The 17,995-nt window shown below is 32.4% G+C and overlaps 1 protein-coding gene across 2 annotated transcripts; it reads right to left on the reverse strand.

The window, feature by feature from the left end:
- Positions 1-248: 248 nt before the first annotated feature.
- Positions 249-17,638, reverse strand: LOC140445906 (7-methylguanosine phosphate-specific 5'-nucleotidase-like). 2 transcript variants are annotated; one of them, XM_072538332.1, is made up of 7 exons: positions 17,507-17,638; positions 17,112-17,177; positions 10,557-10,716; positions 6,729-6,791; positions 6,165-6,294; positions 532-765; positions 249-435 (listed from the first exon to the last, which is right to left on the reverse strand). In XM_072538332.1, exons 3-7 carry the CDS (start codon positions 10,712-10,714, stop codon positions 304-306), a joined length of 717 nt encoding a protein of 238 aa, XP_072394433.1. In that variant the 5' UTR covers positions 10,715-10,716; positions 17,112-17,177; positions 17,507-17,638; the 3' UTR covers positions 249-303. The 2 variants fall into 2 exon arrangements, with proteins under 2 accessions (XP_072394433.1, XP_072394432.1); XM_072538331.1 differs by lacking the exon at positions 17,507-17,638 and having other exon boundaries at positions 17,112-17,486.
- Positions 17,639-17,995: the final 357 nt, after the last annotated feature.

Genomic DNA, 17,995 nt, shown 5'->3' on the forward strand with positions numbered 1-17,995 from the left:
ATCCTTGTAGGACACTGCTTATATCTTATGGTTCCTTTTAAGATTTTAAGTTCTTGTATAACTTTAGTGGTATATAAGATGTGTTTTATAAAGTAGTGCCCAGGATTAGTTAAATTTTCTGCAGCTATCTTGAGTGGCTGATATCTGAGATCGCTACGTTGTTTATTATGTTATATCACCACCCATTTTCCCCAACAGGTCCCAGGCCTTCAAGACGTCTGCGTCGAAAGATAAATAAACACAACACATTTTAAAAATAAATCATTTTATTCAGAAAAATAAATAAATTGTTCGCTTAACACTTTATACGCTATCTCCAGGTATATTATCTTTGGAATTAATTAAAGCTAGTATAGCTCTTGGTACATCCATCGTTTGGTCGTCTACCAAAACTATATCGAACGTATCCAAGTAATCAGGTAATGCTTCGTCAATCTTTAACAAAGAAAGTAATAAGTATTAATTATTGTTCTGAAGCTATTAATCATTATATCAAACGAGTAATACAATGAAATAAAATTAAATATTTACCCTTTCATAAAGGAATCCAATTTTTAAAACTTCATTTATGTTGTCCAAACCACCAACCATGGAGGCATCTCCTAAGGAGTCGCCCATTAAAATAACATTCTCTCTGTCGGCTATTTTATGGTAAAAATCTGTGTCTTTGATAGCCACTTCATTCTTGTTGTAAACGTGTATAAGAATATCCTTAAATCCTTCTATTCTACCTTCTGAATCATATTTTAAAAAGTTAGATACAACCTAAAAGAAACATTAAATTAGTTAATTCAGTTGAAAAAAAATGAAGAAGAAAAGAATACAGAAACCTAATGGTCGCCAAAGGCAATTGAAGATAATATAAAGGAGAAAAGAAAATTAACTTTACAGTAGTTAGAAAATAAGTCTATAATAATCAAATTAGATGTATCCGATATGAAAATAAAGGATGTCAAAAAGCGATGGAAAAAATACTTTGGAAGTTTATCAAATGAAGAATTTGACAAAAAAAACAGAAAATCATTTGAGGTAACAGACACAGTAACAGCAATGTTCATCAAAATAACAAACGAAGAAGTTGTTTAAGCACTTCAAAAAATAAACAAAAGTTAAAGCAGTTATTGCAGATGATATTCCTGGTGAAATTTGGATAGCCTTAGGAGAGTCAGGAACAAGTTTTTTTTTTTAATATAATTATGGAAGTAAGATAAATGCCAGACGAATGATGTAAGACAGATTTTATGTAAGGCAAATAAACCACAGAGCAAATTGATATTATAATGCAGTTAGCATAAGTTATAATAATATAACTTATGGAGAAATGTAATCAGGGAAGTATAGGGACAAAAGGAAAGAAGAGCATGATGATTAAGAATGGACAAAAAGTGAACACTAAGCTCACTGTACTCATTTTAGTCTTCATGTAACGGTGATCATTGATCAACATGTAAAAGGTTATGTGCCTATCGTATTCGCTAAAATAAACCGCATCTAATAAAAAAAATTATTAATTTATTATTAGATAATCTATAACAAAATAATCACGTAGCAATCTTGTTGACAGTATGAGGAAATAAATACATCTATGTACTTATATACGTCTAAATTAACCTTTTTTTTGTAAATGTGACCTTGAACAATGTAATAAGGACTAAGTTGAAATAGAATATTATGTTTAATACCTGTGTAAACAAACTATTGATAAATTTATTTATTTAAGTAAACTTTGTTACTTATGATTGATAAAAACTAAGTAATTAAACACCGAGACAGAAACTGGAACCGTTGATGATGATATAATTTAATATACGACAAAAATAAATTCCCTTAGCTGTAAGAATAGATAACTGAAGGTACCAAAATAAAATCGCTAACAAAATTAACGAAGTCGTTAGAATAAGAACAAATTTTAAATTTAAATCTGGCACAATAAACAGTTATTACAGGATATGCATGTGTTTTTTGTGAATCGAAAATGAATACAAAAGAAATAGAAAAATTCTAAAGAAGGAAATAAACAAAAAAGACCAAAAAGAAAATGCCGGAAACTTTCTGCGAAGTACTAGAAAGAGAATCTGAGGGAGACCTACAAAATAGTCGTAAAACAATAAAGACAAAAATGCCTTATAGTTTGGAGGAAAATAGAAGATAGATAATGGCAACAAACCCGTTTCCTTCCCATGACAAACAACAACCAAAAAACACCATGTCAGAAGAGACACCAATAGGTTTAGAAGCTTTACAACCTAAAAAGCCACCCCGTCCAGATAGGATATCAGCGGAGTTAACAAAAATATTAATCAAACATAAACCAGAAGTGTTACTATTATTAAAGCCGGGAAGGTTAAACAGGAGATAAATTTGTTTAAACCAATTGCTGGATACTCTGGGAAAAACATCCGAAATACTAATAAAGAAGAGATTACAAAAGGCGTCCTAGACGGAGAGGTAGACCAAAACCTAGATGGAACGATGGTATAGACGAAGACGCTAGAAAACTAGGCCCAGCAAACTGACAGCGGTTGGCAATGGATAGGGCTGAGTCGCAAAATAGTCTTTGGAAGGTCGACTGTAGAATTGTATCACTATTGATGATGATGATGATAGAGGTATCAATATACAGAACATTCTTTACCGTTTCATTATATTTGCTGTATCTCTAGGTGACATCAGCTTTCAAAAGAACTTACTCTATATGTGTCTATCTTCGGCCTTACGACTATTTATAACCTTCACAGACAAGATTTGTTAAACAGGCTCTCAGATTTTCTCTTCTGCCAGTTTCAATATTGTGCCAATTTTTATATTGGGAAGATTCTTATAAATACATTGAATGGTATTTAACCATTTGATCTATGCAATAACTAACAGCAAGAGAAAAGTCACCAATCGGCAAAAGTATCGGACGACCGCGCAAAAGAACGAGTGACAATCTTCCATCGAGGTATTTATCCGCCAATGAACAAGTGGAATTACTTATAAAGAGGAAGAAGAATGGACAGGTTCGATGTAAATATCAGGATCTAATTGTTTTCTAATGCCCCTTTTTCCACTTCTTCTCGATCGACGATGGTAAATAAATGGTTGAAATGTGGAGTAAAAATTATAGTTTTATTGACAGCTACTGACAATTACATTCTAGTTGTTGGTTAGGTAACTTTCTACAATAGACTGCGCTCAAATGAGCTCAAATCCCCAATTTATAATTTCACAAATAATGTATACCCCAGCACAGAGGTTAATGTCTATCATACTAACAAACTTTAAACTATGAGCTTGCAATACAATTTAATCTAGGCCGTTATTGCAACACTTAGGAAGTTCAATTAGAAAATATATTATTTGGCAATTTATTAAGTGCAGGTATGCAGATTGAATGGACTCTGATTATTAAAATATTAGTCGATATGTTTCACAATGTCTCAATAATTACGGTGAAACTATAAAAGGTCAAGAAGTTAAGAATAATGTTAGATTACAAATTAAGGGATTGATTTGTGATTGAACAAGAATATCTACCACATTGTTAACTACTAAACCTTTGTGATATTTGGATTATAAGTAGTAATCCCGTATTGGTTTCAAACATTATGTTCGCGTATTCAAAGAGACAAGGCAGAAATCAAGATTAACTAAGACAATCTCTATCGTTTAACGTATATTCAGAAAAAATACATTAGGAGGAATTATGTAAAGTAGACAAACCAAATTCAAGTAAATGAAAAACAAATAAATAACAATTTATCTAAAACATAAGAACTATAAATACGCTCATCTTAATTTCCTATGAAACCAAAATTAAAGTAAACTCAAAGTAAATGACTGATGGAGAAAATTTCTTTGGGAATCTGTTGAACTAGTCAAAGCAAGCTTAAAATTTTGTAGATCAGGCGTTTCTCGATTAACCAAGACTAAACTAAATACAGAACGAAAATGGACAGCCACCAACAAGTTTGAAAACCTGTAGTAAGTTATAGAAAAACAAAACTAGATCAAATTAATAAACATAATGCCTAAAAATATTAAAAATTGATTACAAAACTTATATTAATGTCTCAACATGCAAGAGACTTTTCATCAAAATCATATTACGCTTGTATCATAAAATATATCTATTTATTTTCAAATTTGATATACTGTTATAATATTTTTGTCCAAACTTCATACTAGAAATCTTTCAAACAAGTTCTAGTATCATTATGTGCAATTTCTATTGATCTCGACATAACTTTTCGCTCGTAGAAAATTGATAACACCTCATTTGGTGCAAGTTCACGAACCTCGACGAGATAAGATTATGTTTTTGGTGCTTTAAACAACAATCAACATTTTGATATAAATAATTTCTTATTATAGTCTCTTCACTATTTTACTAATACTTTAAAATATTGCGTTTGTGTTTTTAGATTCAATATATCAACAAAAAATATAGGAGGTAACAATCAATATTGGAGTTCTAAGCAATTAAAGAAATTTGGTGCATTTTGTAAGTCTTTTCTGTTTAAAAAAATGAAAAGACTGATATGTTTTTGTACACACTTATGACAAATCAAAGAATGGCAAAAAAGTATTTTTGAAGTGTGTAAAATTTATTTCCTAGCTGTGATACATATGAATGATTTGAATTCTTGTTTTAGGGATAACTTGTCAATTAAACCTACTTTGACCTTCAGTCAATTTTCAACATATTATTAATTTTATTATGCTGCTATGCAGACCAAGATTTATAAAATTTAATTTTAGACAGTCTCTCAATTTAATTTTAGACATATTAACATAATCTTAATTTCCTATGTATGACACACGTGAATTGTCACCTATTTTGAGGAATCATTTAGGGGCCGGCATTCGATTCTTCTCATTCTGTTTGCAGCTTCAACTCCAACCAAATGGTCGGGTTTTTACATTCGTATCATAAACAAATTCTTTAATGTGTTTTTGTGGAGTCCAATGTGGAGTCTTGTTTGTTTTTTCAAAGAAGTAACTTAACCTTTATACATATTAGTGTTCTATTGTAGCATAGCTCTGAGGATGGTGTTGTAAGCCGAAAGCGCTCAGTTAGGAAATACATTTTACACATTTCAAAAATAATTTTCTATTCCATTCTTTGATTTTTTTGGTTTATTAGCAGTAGATGCCTTAAATTAAGTATCTTTCAGTTTCAGAGCTTCCTGGGTTATGTTTGCTAATTATTTTTTGGTTACCACCCAAAACGTAAAATATGTTCATATTCTTTTTTGGAAGCTCCCTGTTATAAAACGGTTGTACTGATGCAAATTTGTTATTGTACATGGTTTTATGTCATACTCGCGGTATTTTTTGATATGACAAGTCAATGAATAGTGTTACCTTTTATTACTGTCTATAAATGGACGGTACCCTCACACACAAACCTATTACCTATGCCACATAGTTTGATTGTATACGCTTATTCAATTGATTCTCATTTTTGGTCAGGTTAGCCTTGGAAACAATTGTAATTACTTAACTCACATTCTGCAATGTTAGTTATGTTTGTAAACGTCAAACTGATCAGTTCTTATTTGTATTTGACTGCGATTTCAAGTATGGTGACTTAAAAATGGCGTCTGTTGTTAACAATCCGTCCAAATGTAATCAGTGTGTGCTAAAAAAACATTTTTTTTAACCATGAAGGACCCTTGCTCATATAGTTTACATCACCTAAAGTTCATATCAATAGAAACATGTATAATAAAGCCGTGAACAAGCTCCATCAAGCAATAAGACTAAGACCTTTCTTGTAATGTCATTTTTCTACAAGACAATGATCAGCCTCAGGTTACAAAAGTAGTGAAGGAAAATCTACAATGAAATAAATAGAAAATATTAGAGCATCCACCCGATAGTCCCTATTTGTTGCATGTGATTTTCCTATCTTTGAGCCACCAATAAGGGCGTTAAGAGGTAATCGTTTTCAATCTGATGAAGAAGTACAAAATAACGTAAAAGGTTTCATCGGTTGGTAAAACAATGGGTTATGAGCTTTAATTGTGATGGTAATTATTTGTAGATATATCTGCCAATAATTTTTTTTTGACCAAAGATGTGTTAGAATTAAACAAGCCTTGTATTTGGTAATTTGATAAAAATTCAAATAAAGTCACCCACGAAACGCAACCCATAAAGTTTTATTTGACACTTACTTCTACATTAGACAAATAAACCTCACAGTGCTTAAGTACGGCTACAACAGTATCTCCGAGTCCAGCGGAAAATACTAATATGGGAACTTGGTTTGCTTCTAGAAATTCAAAAAATTCTTTGGTCCCATCTCTGCAATTAAAATTACAAAATTTTGGTATCTGCTACACATTCAAGCACAATAAATATATTGTAAGAAAATCCATTATGTAAAGATAAGTAAACTGAAATAGAAATAATAATTTTTTAGAAGGCATATGTCAAGATGTTTTTGGCAGTTCTTTGAATAACTTTGAAAGAAAAATATATTTACCATAAAAAACAATAAAAAATTTATCATTATATAGTATAGTGTTAAAAACAGTGTAATTTTTTTCTTAGTAAATATAAATAAAAAATATAAAAATTTTCTTCAATTTAGGCTAAATAAAAATATCAAGGTGCCTACATAAATGACAAAATTTTTACACAAAATAATATTTAATAAACCTAACCTAACATGCATCGTATATTAAAATTGAATGACTATGCTAGCAAAATATTAAGTATAATAAAGTATTATTCACCTCATAGACGGTCCAATAATCGCACATATATTTTCAATTTCTTCTGGAGGAACAACCAAACCTCTGAAACGGCATACATAAGTATATACAAGCCAAGTATAAGTGTAAAAAGAAACTATGTAATATCATTCAATAAATCCCGGGCCTAATATATAGTTGGCACCACTTGTAAGAAAATCATAAGGTTTAGAAAATACCAACGCACAGAGAGCTGCCCCACTTCAAAACATGGAATGCAGTCCAAGTATGGAGTTCAATAGCGAAGATTAACTGAAAGAAGTATATAAGAACAGAAACTGCATGCTACAGGTTAATAGATGGATGGCCATGGTAAGACAGGAGGTGGCCCTGGGTAGGACCGGAAACTGCTTCCACCAGGCCATAAAAAGACTCCTCAACTCCACCGTGAAACACAAAAAACTGATTGATCATGCTATCAGGGTCTAGCCAGTTGGTTGTAAAAGACAGCCAAGCAGGGAAGTAGGTACGGTGCCAAAAATAGTACCTACATAAACAGCAGCCCACGAGCCCATCAGTATTCACTAATCTCTATTTTACGGAACGCGACAGTTGCCGGTGGACATGCGCTGGAAAAACCGGAATATTTATTCATTTCTTTTAGTCATAATTATAATATCTGAGAGTGAACCGACTCCGTTATTCTGATCATATATGATGGATAGCACCGCAGAAGAAAGTTTATCATATTTGTAACACTTTAATAAAGGGGGGCATTCACGTTCCGATTTAGTGCCACTTAGGACACAGTAGGACTACTAGTTGGATAACCGGCTCCATTCAAGTTGGATAGCCGGCTCCATTCACGCTCCGACTTGCTATTAAACTAACTCTCCAACTTCAGTTCTAGTTTGTTTGCACTGTGGCGTACATCGCTCAGTTAAAAAATGTATCGAGTAAAGTATACTAAGTAAAACAAGGAAAAAAACATGTTAGATGAATAAATTATTTGTTAATCGTGTGAAAAATTGTGACACGAAATTGCTCATTTGCTCAATGTCATTAAAGAGAATGATAACAGAAACTAACACAGAACGCTATGTTAGCAGTGTTTTCGTACTTGAACATCACATTAAGTAAGTGTTGTTGACCACCAACAGAGACCATCTTTGTAAATATTAGTAAATTCAGAAATTCCCTATAGGTACAGTTCATTACGGGAGGCGTGCAGTAGGTACCAAAGGTCAACCGCTGACTGAGGAAAGCTTTGATCTGACTTCCGACCCCTCTATTCACGCTCCTACTCCGTCGCCAGTCGGAAGTTGGACCTTCGAATCGTTTTTCTAGATGTTCCGACTGGTTCAACTAGATTTCCAACAAGCCTACTCACGGTCCGATATCCGATCCAACTTCGGAGGTTGGACCACAAGTCGGGCTAAATATCGGAACGTGAATGCCCCGCTTTAAGTATTCTGACCTAAAACTGAAGTACATTTTAACCTATGTATATCGCGTAACACCAAAATTTTTATAAATCGTTGGCTACAAAATTTTCTCTACTTCGCTAAATGGCTCTTCCGAAAGCTTAATTATGTAGCTTAAAGATTTGAGTTCATGTTATTGTTTATTTCAACAGTACATGTTTTATATTACTGTAATAATAATTATTTTTGTTATAGAATGACATAGAAAAAAATCCGAAGCATAAGACAGAGGGTCAAAGAAGTCTAGCCAGGAACGCTATTCAAAGAAATTACCAACCGAACGAAGCAATGCAGGACGAAAGAACTCAGATCATCGACTGGCACGTTTAAGTTGGTTTAGGTCACGCAAATGGGCCTTCGTGCGAATGGTGCCTCTACAGCTTTCACTATATTAAAAGAGAGCACGTCGAGTTCTCCAGAGCGAGTAGCCAAATATCGAGAGGCTTATAAAGACGCTCAGAAACCAGCGCAAAACTTGGATCGTTCACAAAAAAATGAGTGTAATCCTACTAGGCGATTTTTCGAAGACATGGCATCTTCAGACCCACTGACATCGAGCAACATTCTGCTATGCAGCAGAATATGCAAATATCAGAAGAGAGACGTACCAGCAGAGGTGAAAGGTCGGTTCTTGAAGCCATCTTTCAATGTACACCCGATTGCGACACGTAGGAAAGTGAAGCAAACATAAGCAATGAATGTAATTATATATATATATATAAGCGGGGATCCTACAGCTTCTGCCGCTTCCCGCATTTCGATCGCCATCTTTTTCTATCTCTCCAGGTGTCTTCATCAATGGCTCTATCTTTCATGGTTTCCATAACACCTTGTATCCAAGACTTGGCTGGTCTTCCTCGTTTCCTTCTATTACTTGGATTGTATTCCATAGCTCTTTTTGGCCATCTGTTGTCGTCCATCCTCTGTACGTGTCCATACCATATTAACTGTCTAGTTTCTATTCTTTCAGAAGTTGTATGTACTCTATCTGTTTTTCTTCTAATTTCAGAATTAGGTATATGTTCTACTCTTGATATACGGCAAGCTCTTCTTAGGTAGTCCATTTCAACCGTGTCAACTTTTTTCTTTCCTTTTACTGTCATTTGCCAACATTCTGCTCCATATGTAAGAATGGGCTCTACAATTACTTTGTAGATAGTCATTTTAGTTCTCATAGTAGCTTTGTTGGACCAAAGTATCGAATTCAGAATTTGAACACTCTTCCTGCCTTGTTGCACTCTATAGTCTATATCTCGTTCCGTTGTTCCTTTACTGCAGATAATACTGCAGATGAATGTAATTATGAATTTTATTAACCGGTCTATTTATATTTAATAAAACAATCGAACACGACAATAAAAAACTTTAATTCTTAATCAGTTGCTAATACCACTTTTCCACATTTTTACACGAATCCGCTAAATGTTTGCTTCATGATACACCATTTTGAATTTTGCATTTTCAAAACCAAATTCATAAGCTGCGACCCAACAATCCTATACGAACATAGTTTTGTGGGTTTTTGTATTCATTTTCTGTCTATGTCCAGGTTTCAGAATAGGTTAACCCACTTTGCAACGTTCAAACAGCACCTTTGAAAATTTGAGTTTATTCGAATGCAGACCATTAGTACAAATGGTATTAGTTAAAGTTTCAAATGATACATTTGAAGTTTTCAAAACAATACAACACATTGACGTTAAAAGTATATGCTCACGATTTACCAATGACAACGACTCCTTTATCATTTAGAGAGCTATTTGCAACTGTCAGTCGAATAAGCACGAGTTTGTGTATCAATGTGTGACAATGCATTAAACATGCATCCATCACTTTACTTAGATGTCAAATTAACATTCAACTGAGTTGGCAGCAATAGCTGAAAGCTGTCCAAAGCAACTAAAGATACAAATATCAAATGAAAAGGTTTTGGCTTCCGTATTTTGGAATCCATAATATCTTCTGTGGATCAATTACCTTTACAAAGAAAGAACCATCAATAGCGAATATTTTATTGCGTTATTGGTGCGATTGAAGGAGAAAATTGCGAAAAAACGGCCGAAACGAAGACCAAAAAAGTGCTGTCTCATTAGAACGATCAAGTTACTTCCGCACTCACTATATTTTTCGGATTTCACTAAAATGATGCTCTAGGGAAAGACATTCAGATCAAATAAGGATAATAGTGCGGAAAATGAGATGTATTTTGATGCCAAAGACAAATGTTCTAGCAAAATAACGAATTGTTAAAAGTAAGTTGGAATCAAACTAGACAGAAATTACGCTGATGAATAAGATCGAAATTTATCTAAAACTTATTTTATTAGTTAAGCCTGGGACTTATCGAGTAAAGTAGTAGCAAAGTTATTTGGCTAAAAATACACACTTTAATGTTTTTTCTGATAGTGTCCACCATTCTATCATCAACTTTATTTTTTCGTCTCTAGGAATTGTAGGATCTACTTCAGACGGTGCGTATTTTTTATCTAAGGCCTTGGCTGCATCTATGTATTCTGCTGTGATGGAAGGACAATCATAGAACATATCTGAAAAAAATATATTTTTACTTATTTATCTAACAACAAGACAAAAGTGCCGCAAACAACAAATGAAAGAATAATCAAATAGAAAAGTTCATGATCCTGATTAAGAAGAATGTAAATAAATATAATAAGCGACAGCTACAAAAATTTGAAAACATATGGCAAATATAGAACAATAAATTATCAGGTGCAGAAAAGACCATCATGTACTTAACTGTCAGCAAAATTGTCGGAATGTTTTACAAGGAAAAGAAGTGCAAATATTTAATGCTTTTTGGAACTTGGAATCATGAAATCCAGGCTTAACCTTGAAAATCACCGTTATTTCATTTTCAACGAGCTTTATCGTAAATAATAATAACACAAATACAAACTAATGCATGTTTCTGAGAATTGTTGTCGGCTTAGCGGTTTCCTTTATAACAAAGAATTCCAATAATGCCGATTTCGCGGAAAACTAGACACTTCCCAAAATGAACGGTAATTATACCTGTAACTGCCGCTTGTTTTAAATGTCTCATTTGTGCTTCGACTTTCTGTTTAAACGCAACAAACAAACGTTTATTATTGCCATCATTAGTCTGTATTAGTGCCAACACTAGTGTTTATTTTTTGCCAAAAATGCCTTTGACTGTTGTTGAAACGGCACGCATTGTTGCGCTTGTGGAAGACGGTCATACTCAACGGCAGTCGCAAGAACTGTTGGCGTAAGCATTTCTACGGTTCAACGAGTGCTTCAACGCTTTCAGGAGACGGGTTTGCTAACCAGACGACCTGGCTCTGGACGAAGAAGAACGACGACCACGGCACGAGATGACCGTTTCGTTGTATTTAGGCTTTACGAAACCGGACCTCAACTGCGGTTATGCATCGAAATCGTCTACAGGAAGTACGAAATCGCAATGTTAGCGTTGCAAAAGTCAGGAGAAGACTTCGTTCTTCTGGACTATCTACTGGGGTAATGGCTACAGTACCGCCACTTCGCCGGGCGCATCGAGTTGCACGACTAGCTTTTGCTCGACAATACGCGCATTGGGAAATTAATGATTGGAACAAAGTGTTATTCTCAAATGAATTCCGTTTCTGCCTAAGTGGATTCGATGGACGTGTAAGAGTTTGGAGGAGAACCGGTGAACGATTTTCACAAGCTTGCATTGCTCCAAGAATGCCATTTGGTGGAGGCTCGGTCATGGCTTGGGGAGGTGTATCTTCCGACTTCCGCACAGAATTACCCTTCATCGAAAATGGTCCTTAACTGCACGAAGATACATTACGGAGATTCTGGAAGAACATGTTATGCCCACCATGACAGGGCTTGGAGAAGACGCCGTTTTTATGCAGGACAACGCGCGACCGCACGTTGCCAGGATCAGTATGCAATACTTGGACGAGGTTGGAATTACGAGGTTACCCTGCCTAGCTAGGTCTCCGGTCCTGAATCCCATCGAACATCTCTGGGACGATTTGAAAAAAACGTATTCAAAGATTCAAACTCATACACCAGCTCCTAACAATGCACAGGAGCTTAAGGATCTGTTAGTAAGAGAGTGGAATAACATATCCCAACATGTAATCCGGAGAAAAATTGAGAGTATGCCCCGTCGTCTGCAAGAGGTTATTAGAGCAAGGGGAGGCAATACACGATATTAGTCATTGAAATTCCACTGTTTTACCACGTTCTGTATTTTTCATTTTTTTTCGTATGTCTGTTTTATCAACAATTTGGTTTGTTTTCTGCTTTTTCAATAAAAACAATAAAAAAACCGTTTTATTTCTTTCAAAACAAACATTGATGATAAATAAAAAATACATTAGCCTAAAAAAAACGGTTATTACTGCACCAGATGCAAAAATATTCAAAAAACTTGAAATTTTCAAGGTGACCCGGATTTTATGATCGCGAGTGTATATATATATATATATATATATATATATATATATATACATATAAATTCTTTTATTATAGTATGTTAATACATTGATTTTACAATTTTTTTAATGTAATAAAGGTGCAAGCCACTTTATTTGGGTATATGTTGAGAATAATATTCTATGAAAAGAAGAAATATACTTCTTAATAGTGTAATTGATATTATTTTTATTACACATTTGGTATTTCAGGATTTAATTAAAACCTTTATAGTTGATTTTCTCAAAAACTTCGTTTTATGGCATGTTGTTGCTCTAAGGTCTTCAATTATATGATGTGTGTTATAGAATTTAAAAAAATTGAGCATAAAGTAAAAGTCTGAAAACTAAAAGCAAATTAATAAGATATAAACTACACTGTATATAAATCAAATGTGACCTGACGCTGAGGGATATTGATATGCAAAGAAACATAAGGAATATAGCTATAGATGAAAAGACATAGGATATGGCTTAGTAATCATTGAAGTAAAGAAATGGAACTAAAATCAAAATATAACTAAGTTAGAAAAGATTAAGAATGGCCCCAACCTATTCAAAAAAACTAGTTGATGCAGAATCGAGGATGAATATGGAAACCAACAAGGCAAAGAATAAGGACATGAGTGCATATAAATAATGTAACCCAGATAAAACAAAATTTATAAGGTAAGTAATTATAGGAAAAATAAAGCAATATTTCATCAGAAGTTGCAACCTGCAATTTAATCCAAATGTGCCTGGCATACAACAAATTGAACACCATAAACATGATTTCACTTGTACATAGGTGTGAGTATTTTTTTTCTTGGCACTTGAACACTTTCAGTAAGCCTTAAACAACCATAAGGTGTAGTTGTGAATTGCTCGCTTTTGCGTTTATAAGTTTTATAATAAGGCTGGCTATAGAGTAAGATTTGCTAAGTAACTAAAAATTTGTTATATTTATGCAGAAAAAGTATTTTTGAAGTTATACTTCTATACGCGCGTTCGACGTTGGAAATTGGTACGGGAGTAAATCGGCAAAATCATTACATATGTAAGATATACGTAAGAGAGAGACAGAAGATATATTTTCTCTCTCTTTCTCTCTCGAGAATAAAAATGCTCCTTTTGTAAATATATTTAATATTTATTAATATTATTATTATTTTCTTTGTCATTTATTATTGTCATTTTAATTTGTATTGTATTATATTAAATTATGTTGCAGTGTACTGTATTGTATTTTTATATTAATAACAAAATAACCAATAAATTTTACTGCAGAATATGTGTAACAAATTTTTTTTTGCATTCAACTCCTTTCATACATATATGAAAATAAAAATATACATTTTCATCAAAATATTGATTCAATCCTTCATTTACTATACTCCTATTACAGCTCAAATGTTCTTTATATACAGCAAACGATGCACCATTTACATATATACCTAATTCTGTTTCTCTTTCTGCTCTCTCTTAGCTATAGCATTACATAATGTAATGAATGTGCAGATTGACTCCTATATAAATTTGTAACGAGGAACGCATGTATAGAAGTAAAACTTCTCCGTTTTTTTTGTATTTATTGATAAAAAGCACATATATGTTTCGGTTTAGATTTTAGAAAAAATTGATTAAATCATTATTTTGTAATTAGTGTTAGGCTATTTGATTTTAGAGTACAAGCTATTGACCAACAGGCAAATAAACTACTATTTCCTTTTAGAAGTTTTTCAATGGAGAATGCGGTTAGTATGTTGAAGAATGATGAAAATTTAGTAGCAGATGTAGATATTAGTACTTTGGTGCCTTCAGTAAATGCATGTGGTCTCCTAACAGATGCAGACTCTGGTGTTAAAGGTATAATGTGGATGGGTAATTTATGTGATGGAAAATATATACAGATTAGGGAGTTGGAGCTAGCATTTTATCAGAATATTCTGAGGCGCTAAGAGAAATATGGCCAGTTTATTATTATTTATAAGAACTAGATTTTTAGCTACCAACACGGTTGGAGAAAATGGTTTAACAATATTTGAAAATTATGAGAAAAGAAAACAGAGGGATATGTAATTACAGAAATAACTGCAGTGCAATGACATGACAATAATTTGATACCACTTTGTTCAAACTCTCCAGGACTGCTACCAATTTGTCTTGTAAAGTGGTCCCCAAAACAAGAAAATGATCCATGTGTGAAACAAAATAGACAATTTTCCTCTATAATGATGGTATTATTTAACATTTTAGGTAGGACAACCCCATCTCGTATATGTGTATAGTGTAAATATAGGTGGACTCAACTGTAGTGACCAAAATATTAGTCTCTGCCGTATTTCTATTTGTGGAAAAAATTATATCTTTCATTGATCAGTCCATACATTGATATGGCTGTTCATAATGCCTGTCAATTTTATCATTCTCATGAAGAAAAATTTTTCAGATATCACTTTTAATGCTGTAGAAAAAAGGGTATACATATGTGAAATGATTAATATAATTTCAGAGTATAAGAACTGTATTACTTAAATAGGGCTGGTTCAAATAATTAGGAGAGGTAGTAAAGGGTTATATAGATAATAGCCAAATCAGGTTTATAAAAAAGTCTTCTGTTACACACACTCGCGGTATTTATAGACTTCCATTTGCGATATTTACTCATGGTTGTTTCTCGTATAGGAGTCTTTAGCGGTTTTTACACACATATCTGGCAGTACTAAGACTTAGATTGAAAAGATAAAGCACATTTGCGTCTGTCATATATATGATCCAAAAGTCAAGAAGATTTGTGGTATTTTTCGAAATCACTAGCAGAGAGAAAGATATGAAAACGTCCATCCACGATAGACGCAGCTAGATGAGAGCCTGTTGCTACCAGGAGTCAACAGTTGCAACCCAGGTTTCCATATCAAATGTTTTATTTTATACCATATCCAAACTTAATAGCAGGTTATTTGCCTGGTGTACTATATTTTGTACTGTATTTTGCATAAATATTTTGTTTTATTGATAAATATGTTTTTGTTGCCTTTTATAATGTGTATATATGGAGAAAAATATATAAAAAAATATTTTTAAGTTAAGTTTTAGGCAGATATACTCAGAGAAGAACTCAGAACATATTATATACTCAGAGTAGACCTAGAGATGGGTAAAGAATAAATACTTATTATGTATCTATATACTCTATATTCTATGGTCCTGACAAAGATGCAAGAACAGAATATTTCTTTCTATTTTGGGATAAACTACAAGAAGTATAAAAGATTGTACAGGGCATATTATGATCAGAAGAGTGAGAAAGGAGGTAGGAAAATAAAATAATGTTATTGTACCGTATAGAGGAGAACATCATCAAAAATAAAAAGTTATTAATCAAATTCTTTCTAGATAACTTGGCTATAATGAGCACACATTTTAAGAACAGTTAAATCAAAAGAAGAACAATCAACAAACTAATAAATATTACTTTTAAAGACATGTTTTTGTAATATACATAAATTTCAGAGAAGTTTTAATTAATAATTGAACTAGTTTATATATAAACTCTTTTTTGTCCAAAGGTCATTAATGTATAGATGTCTTTTTGAAAATAAGTTTTGCACAAAAAATTAAAATATACTATGTCATAGATAGAAGAACATGCTAGGACATAGTCACTTTGATGTAGCTGTTGATTCACTTCTATAAAAAAGATCAATACATCATTTATATCTCCAAATGTATAAAAACTGAATAATAAACCCATTTAATAATTTATTTAAGGCAACTAATAGTTAAAAATGATTACTACCACTATATTCTTTGCTACCAGGTTGGAATATAAAAGATCAACAACAACAACAATGATGAAGGTCAACTTAAGGAGGAAACAATGATAGAAAAACTATATTTTTTAATTACAACCTTTTCTGGTTGAATTTAAACCTTGAAAACACATTCATGTCGCATCCAACATTGTTTTTGTTGAGAATATAAATATGTACTTATATAAACCTTGAACACAAATAAACTAATATTATCTAGTAGCTAACACTTAATTTTTTTGTGTATGAAAATCTAATTTTATAAATTAAAATCTATTTAGTTTTTACCATTTCATGCACAATTTTTATTTGTTTTCATAATAACACTATAAGTAAAAGATTAACAAGTTATATTGTTTGAAAAAATGGTAAAGTTCAAAACAAATAGGTACATAAAAATAATTAATTGAAAAGTTAATTCAAAGTTGTGAATAATTTGAATACAAGATCTTGTATTATCTAGACTATATCTAGGCTATATAATAAATTATCTACATTTATTACTGATAATAAATATCTTTCTTAATTTAGAACTGATGTACACAAAATTATAGATTTTTTGTTAGATAGCCAAAGGGGTGTGTTAGATCAATAAATGGGTAGATTTCGGATTCCCATTGGAAAGGACAGTTTTCATGTATTAAACCTATTTTTAAAATACACCTAGAACTAACATATGTGCAATTCAATACTTACTAAAACTGCTGCGATGTCTTTTTCCATTTTCGTGCTGCTTAGTTATAGTTTTATCAAAATCTGAAACTAATTGTAACTTATTCATACCTCCATCAATTAAATTACTAATTTTTTTATTGACAGCATCTTTATCTTTAATATGTACGTATGGTCTATTTAGTTGTTCAACTTCACAAACAAAATTTCTCATTTTCAAGTCGACTAGCTTGCCAAATATGTTAGAACTAGAAATATGTGTTAACCTTAAAATAACTGTTTGACAACTGAATCTGAGACATCTGAGTCTGAAACATTTCATTTCAGTCCCCCACCGCCTACAACCTTGCAGATTTCTGCAATGTTTGCAATAGTTCACAACTAAAGAGAATACTGATGCAAATAACTTTGAGTCATACCTTTATAGAAACTAAGTAGATTTAATACAGTTTATAATTTTATTACGTTTTTACGATAATTTTCTATTTTTGTCCATATCAATCGCTACTGTTCGATAAACAACTCGTTAGAAACTGTTGCACTAAAAACTTCGTTCCTTTACAGTAAACTGTCAAATCAGAGATAGTTCAAAAAATATGTTGGATTGGACGATTGGATCATGCGAGGATCAAAATACAAAATTAATTTTACTATTAAATATATCGTTATTATGTAAATTTACTGTTTTTTTTTAAATTCACTTTTATTTATTCTTAAATTTTATTTATTGGGCAATGGATTCCATCGAGCAAAAAGACAAAAGAGGGAATCTAATCGTTATTAAAAGGAGACCAAAAAAGTGGCCTCTGATGGCGGACATATCCGGAAATGCGAATGCGCCAAATTTAAATTTCATGACACTTGACAATAATCATACAGTGGTGTAGGGGTTCTAATTTATCTATTTA

This window comes from Diabrotica undecimpunctata, chromosome 7, assembly GCF_040954645.1.
Source record: "Diabrotica undecimpunctata isolate CICGRU chromosome 7, icDiaUnde3, whole genome shotgun sequence".
NCBI classification, from domain to species: domain Eukaryota; kingdom Metazoa; phylum Arthropoda; class Insecta; order Coleoptera; family Chrysomelidae; genus Diabrotica; species Diabrotica undecimpunctata.